This window comes from Lynx canadensis, chromosome D4, assembly GCF_007474595.2.
Source record: "Lynx canadensis isolate LIC74 chromosome D4, mLynCan4.pri.v2, whole genome shotgun sequence".
NCBI lineage: Eukaryota > Metazoa > Chordata > Mammalia > Carnivora > Felidae > Lynx > Lynx canadensis.
Genome location: NC_044315.2, coordinates 4,102,111 through 4,116,937, shown reverse-complemented (window position 1 = coordinate 4,116,937; position 14,827 = coordinate 4,102,111). Strand labels below are relative to the sequence as shown.

General features: G+C 49.6%; 1 protein-coding gene across 7 annotated transcripts in view; it reads left to right on the top strand.

Annotated features, from left to right (window-relative positions):
• Nucleotides 1–14,827, top strand: part of AUH (AU RNA binding methylglutaconyl-CoA hydratase) — a 358,169-nt gene that overhangs the window by 140,148 nt on the left and 203,194 nt on the right. For all 7 annotated transcript variants that reach the window (XM_032595623.1, XM_032595622.1, XM_032595621.1 and 4 more), the window contains 2 exons: nucleotides 11,659–11,846; nucleotides 14,712–14,762. In XM_032595623.1, coding sequence (XP_032451514.1) covers nucleotides 11,659–11,846; nucleotides 14,712–14,762 — 239 coding nt within the window. The remainder of the gene's footprint in view (nucleotides 1–11,658; nucleotides 11,847–14,711; nucleotides 14,763–14,827) is intronic.

Sequence of the window (14,827 nt, the reverse complement as noted above, 5' to 3'; positions counted from 1 at the left end):
CAGCCACTGTGAAACACCATGTCTGTTTTATTTTGCTGTTTGTTTTCTGTTCAAAATGGAAAAAGAAGAAGCTGTTCCTCCCAGGGGACCTCAAAGTGCAGGGGTGAAGGGCTGGCCGCGCTGGCCCAGCACCCTCCTCGCTGGATGTGTGCCGATGCTCACCCCCACCGGTCCCGGGCGTCTGGCCTCTTCCTGCCAGGAGAGCCCTGAGACCCGCAGGGTCAGGTGGCGGCGGGCCCGCATTGGCTGCACAAGGGGAGGGGGCCGTATCTAGGTGGAAGGAGGGCCCGAGCCTTCGGTCCGGGGACCTTGACGGAACGGAAATCCATTTCCCCGCGGCAGCTCGGTGTGGTGGGAACTGACCGCCGTGCACTCTTGTTCTGACGCTCCCTGCCATCGGTCACGGCCTGGTACCAGCAGCAGGTCTTTCCTTCCTTCTGGTCATCCAGGTGCGTTCCTGTGCTAACTCCCTCCAAGACTTTGCCCTGCCACAGTTAGCTCTTCGAGGAGCCGTGCCTCTTCTGTCTCGGAGAGGGGGCGGCTCGCCGTCGGGAGAAGCAGGTGGGCCGCAGGACCAGACTCCCCTCGTTCACCCACTGCTCTGCCTAGTGGGCATGAGTTACCCTCCTGAGCCTTTGGTCCTCCCATTTGTCAAATGAGGACTGATGATCGTTGCGGCCTCGGGATTCTTGCGAAAGTAAGTAATGATGTGTTAAATTACGCAGTGCCTGATGTGTTCTCACTAAATGTGGTTATTTATTCCATCAATCATGGTTCTGCTGTGCCGGAATCTTTAAATTTTTACCATGTGACCTGCTTTTGATGAGGGAAAACAAAGTATTCGGATCTTTGTGCCCACTCCATTATTTAGTCATTTTGTCAAATATTTGTGTATGTTGTTTCATTTATCAATAAGAGTTTACAGCGTCCTTATCCAGAGAGAAAATGTGTGCACATTGAGGATTCTTGTGTCCTCAGCCCTTTCTGAGACCCTCATCTAATGAAGTGGTCAAGGTGCAATTTGTACGAAACACCAGAGTGTCCTCTCTTTTTGTTGATACAGTTAAATTAACACTTTTTAGAAAGGCTAGAAGCGCCGGTGATGTGTGGGTGTCACTCGCTCTACTTCTGACCGTAGTTGGCAAAGACTGTTTTTCACGGGACGAGCTTTCCAGGAGGAACGTCTTCCATATTATACTCTCTCCACTTTGCCCCCTTTGTTATTTTTTAAAGATAATGGTTAACATGTTCTGTTCATCTCTTCCTTGAGTTTGAAAGACTGGAGGACGATTTTATAGTTTTGGAAAATGCTGTGTGAATGTGCTCTGGAAAAATGCGCCTGTTGCTCATGGGCAGATGGGCAGAAGAAGAGATGGCTTTTACATCACGGGCTGTGCACTTGAGCCTTGTGCCTGTGCTTGGCAGCCTCTAAGTGCCCACTCCACGTGGGGCCCCTTCCCTCGTGAGGCCTGGGCGTATCGATGGCCCAAAGAATGTGGCAGAAGGCACGGGAAATCGCCTCCCAGGTCCGTCTTGTGTCTGCTCTCTGGAGTTGTCACCCTGGGAGAGCCACTTGCCAGGCTGAGAGGAAGCTCCACGGAGTGGCCGCTGGGGAGCGGGACCCACAGGCCAACAGTGGCTCGAGTGAGCCTAGACCCCGTGGAGTGGCTCCTGGGAGGCGGGACCCACAGGCCAGCAGTGGCTCGAGTGAGCCTAGACCCCGTGGAGTGGCTCCTGGGAGGCGGGACCCACAGGCCAGCAGTGGCTCGAGTGAGCCTAGACACCCGGGGCCGTTGCTACCACGTGATCACGTGACGATGCCTGGATTCCTGACCCACGGAAACGGCACACGACTAAATGCTTGCTGTTCTAAGCCACTGAGTTCTCAGGTAACTTGGAACATGCATTTAACTTTAACCGTAGTTCTTATGGAATCGGTGGCGGTAATGAAACAGTCTCTTCTAAAGCACAGACCGCGTGGTTTATGCTTTGCCACATTTGCCATTCTTTTGCCTTAGGGAATATTATCACGTAACTGTTTTCCATGTTTATGAGGTTTGTTTTAAAGCATAATATGGTAAATACAACTCAAAAAGAGGTGGAATTTAGTGGTATCTATAGATAGCAAACCATTAAATTTGGTGTTTTATTTCAGTAATCATGTGGCTCACCGCAGGGGGTAAACATGACACGTTGTATTTTTAGTAAATATCGCTACGTTAAAGAAAACCAGGAGTTTTCGTTAGGGTGGCCATGTCTGTACATACATGCGTGTGTATTCTCACTTGACGCCCTAATTACATACCTGTGAGTGGTCTCAGAAAGGAAGGGATACGCAGCCCAGCTGTAATCCTTGTGATGTACTTGCACTCGCATGACTTGAACCGACTGTATTTATCTTCTATAATATATCGTCTGTATAATTAGCCAGGGATTGAAGCAGAGAAGACGTAACCCTGTACAACGGTTGCAGCGTCCTATGACGGATAGCACAGAATATCCACCGTAGGGAGACTTCTGTTCCCGCAAGAGTAGTAATTTGATACATGTCTGGACGTCAGCGTACGGAAGAGTCCGCTGGCTCGCTTCTTCCCGCGGCCTTCGTGTTCTCTGAGCCGTCCCCGGGTTTAACTTCCGGCGGACCTGTGGTGTTTGCGTCCGGTTTGCGGACACCCACTTTTCTTGCAGGTGGGAGGATCGTTTAGTCTCTGGCCGTCTCCCTTCTCACTACCGAGACCGTCGCTGGGCGTGGGCTGCCTCGTTTCTCCCTTTGTGCGAAGCGCCGTCCTCCCGCCCGACGGGCGAGCCGTGGGGGGGGGGGGGGGGGCAGGAGTCGTGCCGACCGGGTGCCCGTGCCGCGGCCGCACTGCTGCCGACGGCGCCGTGCCCGTGCAAGTGAGCCGCAGAGCCTATCACGGTCTCTTCGATTTTGCAACCGAAACAAGCGTCGCGACCGAAGAGGGGCTCCCGGGAGGCCGAAGGGACAGGGGAGCCTGACCCGCGCGGTCCAGGGCCGTGGCTGCGGACCGCGGGTGCCGTTTCCAGTTGGACGGAGACGGACGGCGCCCCGAGCCTCGGCCGCGCCCGTCACGTCACGTCACGTCTGGAGTGCGGCGGCGCGCTGGGTGGCGGGCGACTCCCGTCTGGGACAGCCCCGACACACGCCGTCTCGCTGTCGGGCAGCGCGGCTGTTGGCGGGCTTGCCCGAAGTCCCGCCCGAGTGGGGGAGCCCGGCCGTTCCCTTCTTTCTTCCGTCGCTCTGCGCGTGACTCGGCTGGCGGGCGGCACCTCCTCGCTCTGGCCGGAGCCGGTTGCCGGCCGCTCGTTCGGGGACGCGTGCGGGCGGAGGCCTCCGCCGCCCCTCGGAGCCGCCCCTGCCTCAGGCCCAGCGCCCGGGCTCACAGCCCCCGCGGCTGCCGCGAGGAGCGGAGGGGCCCGCGGCGGCCGTCTTCAGTTGGTTTCGCAAAGTAAGCTCTTGCGTTTCGTCTGCTGTAGCACGACACGGTCTTTAAAAGTTAAAAAAGCTCGTGCTTCAAATATTGGTTGGAAACATTGCACGTAAACACTGAAAAGAAGCACAATTTTCTTTCTTTAAAAATTTTTTGAATGTTTTATTTTTGAAGGAGAGAGAGAGAGAGAGAGAGAGACAGAGGATGAGCGGGGTTGGAACAGAGAAACGGAGACACAGAATCCGAAGCAGGCTCCAGACTCTGCTGTCAGCACGGAGCCCGACGCGGGGCTCGAACTCACGAACCGTGAGATCGTGACCTGAGCCGAAGTCCGACGCTCAACCGACTGAGCCACCCAGGCGCCCCTGTAATTTTTTTCTTCATGAAAAAAACCTTTGCATCTCTGTGTCTCTAACAGTGATGGACTTAATTTTCAGGAAAGCTTTCTAGAATGCATATTAATGAAAGCTTTATCACAAAGGTTTTAATTTGTCGCCAGTCAGCTTAATTGGCTCTGGAAAACTATTTTTGATATCCAGCCTTTCTTCCCTGACCCAGTTCTTAAAAGTTTTAAGCTTTGGGGTTCCTGGGTGGATCAGTTGGTTAAACGTCCGACTTAAGCTCAGGTCATGATCTCACGGTCCGTGGGTTCGAGCCCCACGTCGGGCTCTGTGCTCAGACCCCACTTCAGATCCTCTGTCTCCCTCTCTCTCTCTGCCCTTTGCACATGCTTTCTCTCTCTCTCTCTCTCTCTCAATAATAAACGTTAAAGAAAAGTTTTTAACTTTTGCTAAATGCTCCTTTAGGATAAACCACATACAGCCCAAACTGATGTATTTCTGTTAGTTTTTGCTCGGCTTTCCCTGCTTAGGGTTTTCTTCTCACTTACCCCTTACTTCTTCCAGTGTGTGTGTGTGTGCGTGTATTTTCTCTCACTACTTTACAACGTGCTAAAAATCCTCAGAGAACAGGGGCGCCTGGGTGGCTCAGTCGGTTGAGTGTCCACCTTCGGTTCAGGTCATGACTTCGCAGTTCGTGAGTTTGAGCCCCTTGTAGGGCTCTGTGCTGACAGCTCAGAGCCTGGAGCCTGTTTTGGATTCTGTGTCTCCCTCTCTCTGCCCCTTCCCCACTCATGCTCTGTCTCTCTCTGTCAAACCTGAATAAATGTTAAAAAAAAATTAAAATCCTCAGAGAACAGAAGGTTTTACCACACTGCAAATGTTGGTCACAAATTGAAGGATAAATATTTTTATGGTTTTTGTATGATTGTGACATGGTCCATCATGAGACCAGTAAACACGCCATGTTTGTTCACATAGTGCATTCCTCTTTGACCTTGATGTTTCATTATGAAAGCAGGAGGAAGTCAGTTTTGTAAACATCTAGCCAAGATCTAGCAAGAAAGCTCTTGCCTAAAGCCCTCTGACAGAGTTGCAACAGGAATTATAATCCAAAACTAACATTCTCCTGCAATGTGTCTTGTACAGTTCAAGGAAAAAGTAACCTTAATTGGCTGTTTCTGAGAGGGGGTTTAGACATAATTCAAAAGTGATATTTACTTGTAGAATTCTGAGATCCCTTCTCATTATAGCAATAAATGCCCTTAATGTGGTATGTACATAACTCTTGAGAACAACAAAAAAACCTTAAGAAACAAAAACAGAAAAACTTGACATTTTCTACCTTGTAAATAGTACTAAACTATAATTTATAATCTGCAAACTGTGGCTGTTCTTTACGTATTACGTTATGCTTGGTGGTGAAATGCCACATAAAGGTTGCTTTAAACTCTAAATTATGTAAATATAACAAAAGGAAGGTAGCATCTGTGTCTGGTTTATTTTTGACTTTGAGTGGGACTGTGGTCTGGGAGGAGAAGGATTGCACCCCCAGATGGCGACCAGCAGCTCCCCATGGCGCTGGAGGTCAGCACGAACACAGGGGAGCGGGGCGAAAATTTTCGCCTCTTGCCCTTGTTGGCGAAAACACACTTGCTGTGTTTAAGCCATCGCTAATCTAGAGGTTGCTCGTTTAAAGTAAATTTAAGTGGTATTACCCCAGAAGAGATTACATAGGGGAAAAAAATTCTTGACACCTTCTTAAAATAATAGAGTAATGATGGAATATAACATTTCCAATATACTTTCAATCCAAATAATAGGTAAACATGAAAACATTTTGTTATGTGATTAACACAGTTTTACCACTTGAGGTAGCAACTGCTAAGTGCACACCTGTTTTCATTTTGCCTTAGTAGTAAGAGCCCCGGGTTTCCTTCACATGCTAAGGCAAACCCCTGAGCAAGAAGGTGACCTTTCACGCCCCTGCAACTACGTGTGCCCGAGTTCTGGCCAGTGACATGGAGGAGGCACAGTTGTTGGCTGGGACTTCATCAGTGGCTCTGAAAACTCAGCACTCTCTTGCCCTTCCTTCTGCCTGGTTTGCAGTCGTGATGACAAGGCTGCTGCAGCCCTCTTGGACCATGAGGTAACACGGAGGACAGAATGCATAGGGGGAGGGCAGCAAAGGAGGAACAGTAGGAACCTGGGTTCTGACTTCTTAGGGCAGCCATCTGTGGTCTTGATGCAGCCCTGAGAAAACTGCCCCAGACTTTGTGATTGACTTCTAAGGTTTCAAGGACGTGTAATAAAATTGTACGTCTTGTGAAAGAGGCTGGATTGAACAGAGTGGACCGGGAAAAAGTTGAGGTAGCATCACATGACAGAGTCCTCACGGCCAGAGGATTTGCTCCCCATGTTCACATTAGCACCCGTCCTTCACACTCATGATTCGTTGGAAGAACGGAGTCTGGAAACTCAACACAGAATGACTAAGAGAACATACAGAACATGCATTCGAAAGCATGGTTGTTGTTAAGTGTGCTAGATCACAATGTGAGTGGAAGCGTCAGATTTTCCAGCGCAGCCCCAGAGGGCTGTGGGCCAAGTGGTCGATGTGGGGCCTGGGGAGGAGAGCTACAGGATGATTCTGGAACACTCCATGGTCCTGGGCAACAAGAAGTCACCAAAGACTGTTATGGTCACATCAGAAGGACGCTAGAGCCAATCTCATTAAGTTCCACCAGCCAAGGTTGGGGTGGTCGACCGTCTATAAAGATAAGAACTGCACTGATTCTGATGCATCAGACATGTTAAAGTCTGTAAAATTGTGATGGTTCTCGAAGATTAAAAACTCGGGGCGCCTGGGTGGCGCAGTCGGTTAAGCGTCCGACTTCAGCCAGGTCACGATCTCGCGGTCCGTGAGCTCGAGCCCCGCGTCAGGCTCTGGGCTGACGGCTCAGAGCCTGGAGCCTGCTTCCGATTCTGTGTCTCCCTCTCTCTCTGCCCCTCCCCCGTTCATGCTCTGTCTCTCTCTGTCCCAAAAAAAATAAATAAACGTTGAAAAAAAAAAAATTAAAAAAAAAAAAAACTTAACTCGTCACCTCTGGAGGATGCTAGGGAACCACCCTGTTATTTTGAAAATTAGTAAGTAAAGGAAAAGACTCAGCCAACTAAAAACTGCAGCCACACATTCATTTTTGTCCCGTTGATGGATTACAAGCAAAAGCAGCAAGACCAGACGGACTCCATTTTGAGTGTTTTCATCCTGTTATTTTTGTCTGTGGCTTCAGACGTGGCTCACAGCTGCCTGCTTCCAGGATACGAGTGCCGGGAGCAAATTATGTTCGGATGTGAACAAATCCTGGGTGCTTGCGGTTCCCGCTCTGTTGCTGACCTCCCCGCTTCGTCAGGTGGGGGCAGTGGCTCCCCGCTGTACCCCCCCCCCCCCACCAACGCACACTGCCTGCCCCCCTGCTCACCGCTGGACTTATCAGTGACTTTGCTAGAAGCTGTATTGTTCTGTGTTTGTTTATTTTCATCCTATGCTTAATGTCATGAAGGAGGAAGTGTAATTCATAGGTGACGGGTTAGTTTTCTGCACATACACTCCCTCAGTGAATTCATTTTGTGTTAAATAATTAGGTAATTGGTGTGGTGCTGCGCTGAGCTTTGACTCCCCTGACGAGCACGAGTGTTTTATCTAATTGTATTATGTCAAATAGCTGTCCGTAAACAGAAGTACTTCCGAGCTGGCGTAGAATGTTGACATAAAAATACTCTCTATTTAGGGTGACTATCCCTGAGATACTGTCAGACATCTGAGATCCCTCACTGATCATGTGTAGCGTTTTGTGTCATAATGCCCCGTGGTTTAATAACCTCCACGTGCACGGCTCTTTGCTCAAAGCTGTTCATATTAACTGAGAAAGGCAAACCAAACAGGTCACGTCATTTTTATAAAGTTCGAGATCACAAATTTTATATGACTGGGAGGAGCACGGGGAAGTCGCCCCCAGCTCCACCCCCAGTCTTTGCTGCAAACTGATTGCAGCATAGGAAACTGAGCCAGATAAGTTTTCACCAGATAGTTTTCCTAAAGACAGAATTTCCGTGGGAGTGAGTGAATTAAATAATGTATTTGTGTAATTATTTAAGAGTGCCTCTTTCAGCAAATGGTACTTGGAAAACTGGACAATCCACCTGCAAAAGAATGAAGCTGGACCCTTACCTTACACCACGTATTAGAATTAGCCCAAAATGGATCAAAGACCTTAATGTCAGTTTTGAAACCGTAAAACTCTTAGAAGAAAACAGTGGAAGAACTTTGTGACATTGGATTTGGCAATGATTTCTTGGATACAACACCAAAAGCACAGGCAATGTAAGAAAAAAAAAATTGGATTTCATCAAAATTAAAATTAAAATTAAAAGCACTTTTGTGCTTCAAAGGACAATCAACAGAGTGAAAAGGCAGTCCATGGAATGAGAAGAAATATTTGCAAATCATCTATCTGATAAATGGTTACTATCCAGAATACATACAGAACCCCTTCATCTCAACAACAACAAAAAAACAACCCATTTAAAAAATGGGCAAAGGACTTAAATAGATGTTTCTCTGAAGAAGATACACAAATGGCCAATAAGCAGATGAAAAGAAGTTCAACACGACTAGTTGTTAGGGAAATGTAAATCAAAAACCACAGTGAGGTACAATTTCACACCAGTTAGGATGCTTACCATCAAGCCCTCCCTCCCCCCTTCAAAAAAAAAAAAAAACAACAACACCCCTGAAAATTGCAAATGTTGCTGAGAATGTGGAGAAATTGGAATCCTTGTACCCTGTTGATAAGAATGTAAAATGGTGCAGCTACCAGGAAAACGGTATGGCTGTTCCTCAAAAAAGTTAAACCTAGATTTACTGTATGATCTAACAACTCTACCTCTGGGTATCTACCCAAGAGAGTAAGAAAGCAGGGTTTCAAAGAGGTACTTGTACGCGCATATGCATAGCAGCATTACTCTTGATAGTTGAAAGGTGGAAACGACCCAAGTGTCCATCACCGGGTCAGTGAATAAATAAGACGTGGTATTCATACAGTGGAATATTACTGAGCCTTAAAAGGAAACGCGGACACACCACAGCAGGGTGAGCCTGGAGCACGGTATGCTTTAGTGCAGTAAAACCAGACACAGAAGGACAAGCGGCCGGCATGGCCCACTTACATGAGGTTCCTAGGGCAGATGGCTTTCGATGTCCCCCCAAAGGCTGAGTCTTAGGTGCAGTGTTAGTTGGTGAGCCAAGGTGCGGGTTTTCCCAGCTCCTCTGATGCGTCGTTTCCGGCAAGAACAGAAAGCCCCCTTCCCCTGGTCTTTCGACCCTCGCTCAGGCCACGACCTCCAGCAGATCGTTCTGGCCCTCGCCCATGTCACCGAGCAGAGCTTGAGTTATGTGCCGTTCAGCTCAGGGCGGTGGATGTGTTTTCTGGTCTTCGTTTCATTACTGTTCCTGTCTTTAATTTCTACAAAGCCCTCGTTCCTGGAGAACGATACTCTGAATGAAATGAAATAACGAATGGGTGTAAGCTTGGCCACCTTGCAAGACTCGAGTTTCGGTTGAATAACAAGTGCGGCATTAGCAACGATCCCTGAAGCTCACATTTGTTAATTTTGACCAGTCTACATCAAACTTTCCACAGAACGTGAAAGAGAATCATTTCCTAGTGTTGTGCTTATCATGAATACGATGTCCGTACATTACTCATGAATCCATCTCATGAAAGTTCCCATCTGCTCCATGAGTAAATACTGGGTTGTATTATTGATATCTCTGTTCTCATCAGCTGCCATTGGAAATGCCATAGATAACTTGCCCTTTTCCCTGGTGCTCGTCCCGTGCGTTCTCAGACCTGTCTTTACCAGGCCAAGCAACGTCGCTGTTTACAGTTAGATTCAAGTTTGTCAATGCTTCATTTTTTTTCAGATGCACATTTTCTGCCTTATCAAGTAAAACACTTATAAACTCACCATCTCTAATTGAACGGTATAAACAATAACTGTAGTCTACGGAAGCCCTACTCATTTTATTTACACTCAAAACCAATCCTTATTGAAAATATCAGTCCTTTCCCAGTCCGTTGAGGTTTGTGTTTGTTTCTCTTTTTTTTCTACATCACCCACATTTTCTAAATAGCTGCACATGGTTCTTAACATAGTTGCTTAATAATAGCATCTTAAATTGTGTTCTTCCAATGCAGACATGCTTTGTTCGTTAAAAACGTAGGAAGATACTTCATTACTAAAGGGAAACATGCTTTCTGCAATTTGTGATCTTTATTTTTCATTGTGCCACTTTTGATTGAGGTGAGAATAAGAAAGATCTCGGTTGTCTTTTAAATTTTATTTATTTTGAGAGAGAGAGAGAGATGCACATGTGAGTGGGGGAGGGCAGAGAGAGAGAGAATCCCAAGCTGGCTCCAGGGGGTCAGTGCAGAGCCCCATGCAGGGCTTGAACTCACAAACCATGAGTGTGTGGCCCAAGCTGAATTCAAGAGTCGGATGCTCAACTGACTGAGCCACCCAGGCGCCCCTCCTTTCAAAGTTGTCTCACAGAAAGCAGAGCTTGTCAGGCTAAAGTCCTGGCAACAGAGGAGAGGGGCTGTGGCCACATGGATGCGTTGTGTCTCAAATGGGCCTCCCGGTGGAAATCAGTTCCCACCTGAAACCTCCACCCATTTTTTAAATGTTGGCAACTAATACATAAAAATAAAATTCTAAACTTTGCGGGCCAAACAAAACACAGTGACCTCGTCTGGGTGGCAGGCCGTCACCTTGCTTTTTCTCTGCAGCTTGACAGTCGCTCTTCTCCCCTGCTTCCTGGCCACCAGTGCCCTTGGGCAGCCCAGCGGCTGTCTTCAGAATGAGATTTATGGGAATCCTAACGTAGCTGCTTCCATATTCTTCTTGGTAGAAATGAAAGCTGCCGAATAAGGACATTACCTGTTTTTGCCCAGCCTTCTTTTTAACGAGATCTTGGCCTCGTCACTAGTAGGTAGCAGAGCGGAGCTCTAGATGGATCTGGTGGGTAGTGCGCCAGGAGTGACGAGGACTCTCTACCAGCACCGAGTTGTCTCACGAAGATTTACCTAGCTTTATTTTTATTAAATTAAAATCAGTTTGCAGTTCGTTTACCGTCAGTGATTCCTTAAAAAGCACATGAGTTATGGGGCGCGTGGGTGGCTCAGTGGGTTAAGCATCCAACTTCAGCCCAGGTCATGACCTCACGGTTCGTGGGTTCAAGCCCTGCTGACAGCTTGGAGCCTGGAGCCCGCTTTGGATTTTGTGTCTCCCTCTCTCTCTGCCCCTCTCCTGCTCACACTCTGTCTCTCTCTCTTTCTATCTCTCTCAAAAATGAATATACATTAAAAAATTAAAAAAAAGAAGCACATGAGTTAGATTTCAGGCTTGGACAAGTTTTATCCAAAGTTAATGAAAGGTGCCCCACCTTATGGACCTGTCATCCCTCTGGGTGAAATGCGCTAAGGGACAGTATTGCTTGCCCACCACTATGCGTCGCAAGGCCCCTGACGTGGTGAGGATTGTGGATTCGATTTGGGAACACAGCAGCTGTGTTACAAGAAATAGAGCTAGAATCCCTTAATAATTACAGAAGGTACTCCAGTTCTTTTTTGGGGATTTTTAATTTTATAAACTAATTGCATTCTGCTTTGAAGTAGTTTTCTACCTACTAATTTTGACATGTAAGCCTCTGGCCCTGGTTTGTTTGGTAAATGAAGAAGCGAAACACTGAAATGCTAAGACTACAAGGTGCGAAATCATTGCCCGCATTTCCCCCATTCTCTCCGCAGGGGGGACGCAGCGCCTGCCGCGCGCTATCGGGATATCGCTGGCCAAAGAGCTCATCTTCTCTGCCCGCGTGCTCGATGGCCAAGAAGCCAAAGCGGTGGGCTTGATCAGCCACGTTCTAGAACAGAACCAGGAGGGGGACGCCGCGTACCGCAAGGCCTTGGACCTAGCAAGAGAGTTTTTACCTCAGGTATTTCTAATTGCATTTCCGTTTTCTCTCTGTTTAAATACCTTTATAGCAAATTGACACAACAGCCCTCTCACATGCCTGTGATCTCCTTGTCCCGCGTGCCAAGTAGAAGAGTACGTGGTAGCCTTAAAACCGGAAACGATTAGCCGCACATGAAGAGCCTTCGGAATTCAAGTTCGAGATGTGAAGAGAGAGTGGGGCCCGTACTGTGGCCGCGCTCCGACGGACGACGCGTCCCACGCACGTCGGCACCTGTGACGGAACCTACTGGCGGCTTCTGAGCTGCGCCGTGTACCTGGACAGATGACAGATGGGGGGAAGCCCGTGGGGACACACGTGCCGGGGAGACCGCGGCCGAGCACGGCAGCGTGGACCGCCCTGGCCGCGGCCGGGTCGGGGCGGCGGGCCCGTACAGCGGCGGCCGTGCGTCTCACCGGGCGCCGCGTGTGGCGAGTCCTCCCCGCGGTGAAGGCTGCGAGCCCGGAGCAGTGCGCGTGCGCTCGCAAAGGACGGCGCCCACGAGTCGCGTCGGCCGCTGCGTCGCGGGGCTCGTTCTGGGTGGCTCCGTTCTTTCTCTCCGGTGTGTTTTTCGCGATTGAGAGGACTTTTGCTGTGTAAGCGGTTAGTGATTTGCCGTCATCCCTAGTGCGGTTTCAAGTTTGGCAGCCCCCTCGCCGGCACCGCAGGCACGATCACTTCCTCTCCAACTGCGCCGCTTGACGCGGACGGGTTGCGGAAGCTGTTTCGGTGGCCGGGGATCCTTCTGGGAATCTCGGGAAGTCTCCCTCCGGAGAGATGCGTCTTCCTCCCGTGTTGGCTCAGAGCTTTGCCTCCCGTTTCGGAGGGCGGTGCCGAAGTGGCCCGTGGCCAGACGGACGCTCGGGTCTGCCGGGTCGCCCTCTGGAACCACCCCGCCTGCCGAAGACCCTTCCCTGCTTCTCACTTAGCTGGCCGTGGGCTCTGTCGGATCGGGGCCCCCGCGTCGTCTGCTCCCCGTGTGAGGAACACGCAGCCCCACACTCGCAGTTGAGAGAGAGCAGATAGAGACTTTCAGTGCTTTAAGGGAAAAACAAAAAGGCTCTCACTGAAACCTTGGTATTAAAGCTCTAAGACCAACCCACGTCTGCGCTGAAACAAGGGGTGTGGTTAAGAAAGGTCAAGGTCGTGGTGTCCTTCCTGCTCTGCCCTTCACAGCCTCTTCTGCTCATTGGACATCGTTGCTCACCTCCCTCCAGCGGCTCTGTGCCTCAGGGCTCATCTCCTGCCGCCTCCGCCCACCCCTGCCCACGCCTCTCCTGCCCGAGGGCACCGCCTCCCCACCCGCCATCTGACCGCGTGGTGGACCGGGGGTCCTCACCCTCTGTCCCTTTCCTGCGAAGGACGTGCCTCTGAGGACTTTTTCCTTGGGCCAAGGGAGATGCTGCGTGGTCCAGAAAACGTGTAACTGGACGATATGCAAAAGTTACAGAGCCAAATTTGAGAGACGATACTCTTCACGTTTGGTTTTTGTCACTGAATGATGAGTCTTCCAGATAATTGGGACAGCTTCTCTAAAATTAGAATTTCCGTTTGATTTCTGTATTGGACGTCACTTCCGTTTTCCTGTTTGAGAAAAAAGATGTCCAGAAGAAGTGCTGGTGTTGTATTTTGAAAGAAGCCAGTTAAATAAGCATTATCATCTACTAGCCTTTCCATTTTCCTGTCTCTCCAGTTTAGGCAACCTTGCTGCCCAGAGTGTGCTCTGTAGACGAGCAGCCCAGGCGTCCCTCAGAAGCACGTCCCCAGCCCCCGCTGGGCTTTCACAAGGGGCTGGGGGTTTGTGCGCACGGAAGTCGGACAAGCACCTGGTCGGGGTCAGCGGCTAGATACCAGGGAGTAGAGAAGGTTCTCACAGACGGGAGCACCCTGCTTAAAACAACAACAGAAAGGGTTGACGATCTTAAAGAAAATGGTCCTAGTGTGTGTTCCACACGTGCAAGTCACATCGTCAGGAATTCTAATTGAGGTACTTGTCCGAGCCTTGAAAACCTGTGGCCTCTGAAAAAGATTATTAATGAGCATGTGACTTCGGAAGGGGATTCAGATGGGTTAAAGGTGACCATTGAAGGCCCTGCGAGGGGAAAGCGACCTTTGCCATGCCTCGTGCCGTTACTCATTTATGGGTGTCCCCTGTTGCGCCTGGTATTTAGAGCCCATTTTGCATTTTAATTCAAAAGACACTTTAAAAAAAGATACGCTGAATTCTAACTCATCACCCACGAACAGTTTTGAGGAATTTCAAATGTGATCAAACAGCTAAATTCCGTCTGGCGCGTTGTGGTTTTCAAAAACGACAAGAGTTAACGTTCTCCTCCTCACAGAGGACACCTGGTCCTTCCCTCCGTGACCTTCCCTCGTCCTGAAGGACTTCTCTGGGCTGTCAGCTTCCGCGTGGTGTGGGGCACTTGCCTGGAGGGCACATCATCGTCACGCTGGGTCACAGGTGCCCGCGGAGCTCCGGTGTGGAGCCAGTGTCCGGCACGGGTGCTGACGGGAGCCTCCCCTGCAGCCCGCGCTCCCGTCGTGCACCCGGGGCCGTGGTGTTTCGTCGCCTCTTCCTTGCCCTACCTCACCTGTTGGGAGCTTCACCGGAGAATGGTCAGCCCGCTCCTGGGCACACGGCCCCTGCTGGCCTGCAGGCATGTACAGTTGTCCAGGCAGCAGACTTGTGCCAAGGCCCGAAGGAAATCCCCCCGTTAACCGTCTTACAGCTTTTGTTGCATCTTTGCCACGGGCCCAGCGATGGGAATTTCTGAATTTTACTGAGCTGTACAACATACTTTGCATAAATAGTAATGAAAATCTGTTTCTTTAATTGAATTTTAGGGACCTGTTGCGATGAGAGTGGCAAAATTAGCAATTAATCAAGGGATGGAGGTAAGTGCCTTGCTGCTTGAGATTGCTATTGGAGTCGGTGGCGGAGACTTAATTCCGTTTATTTG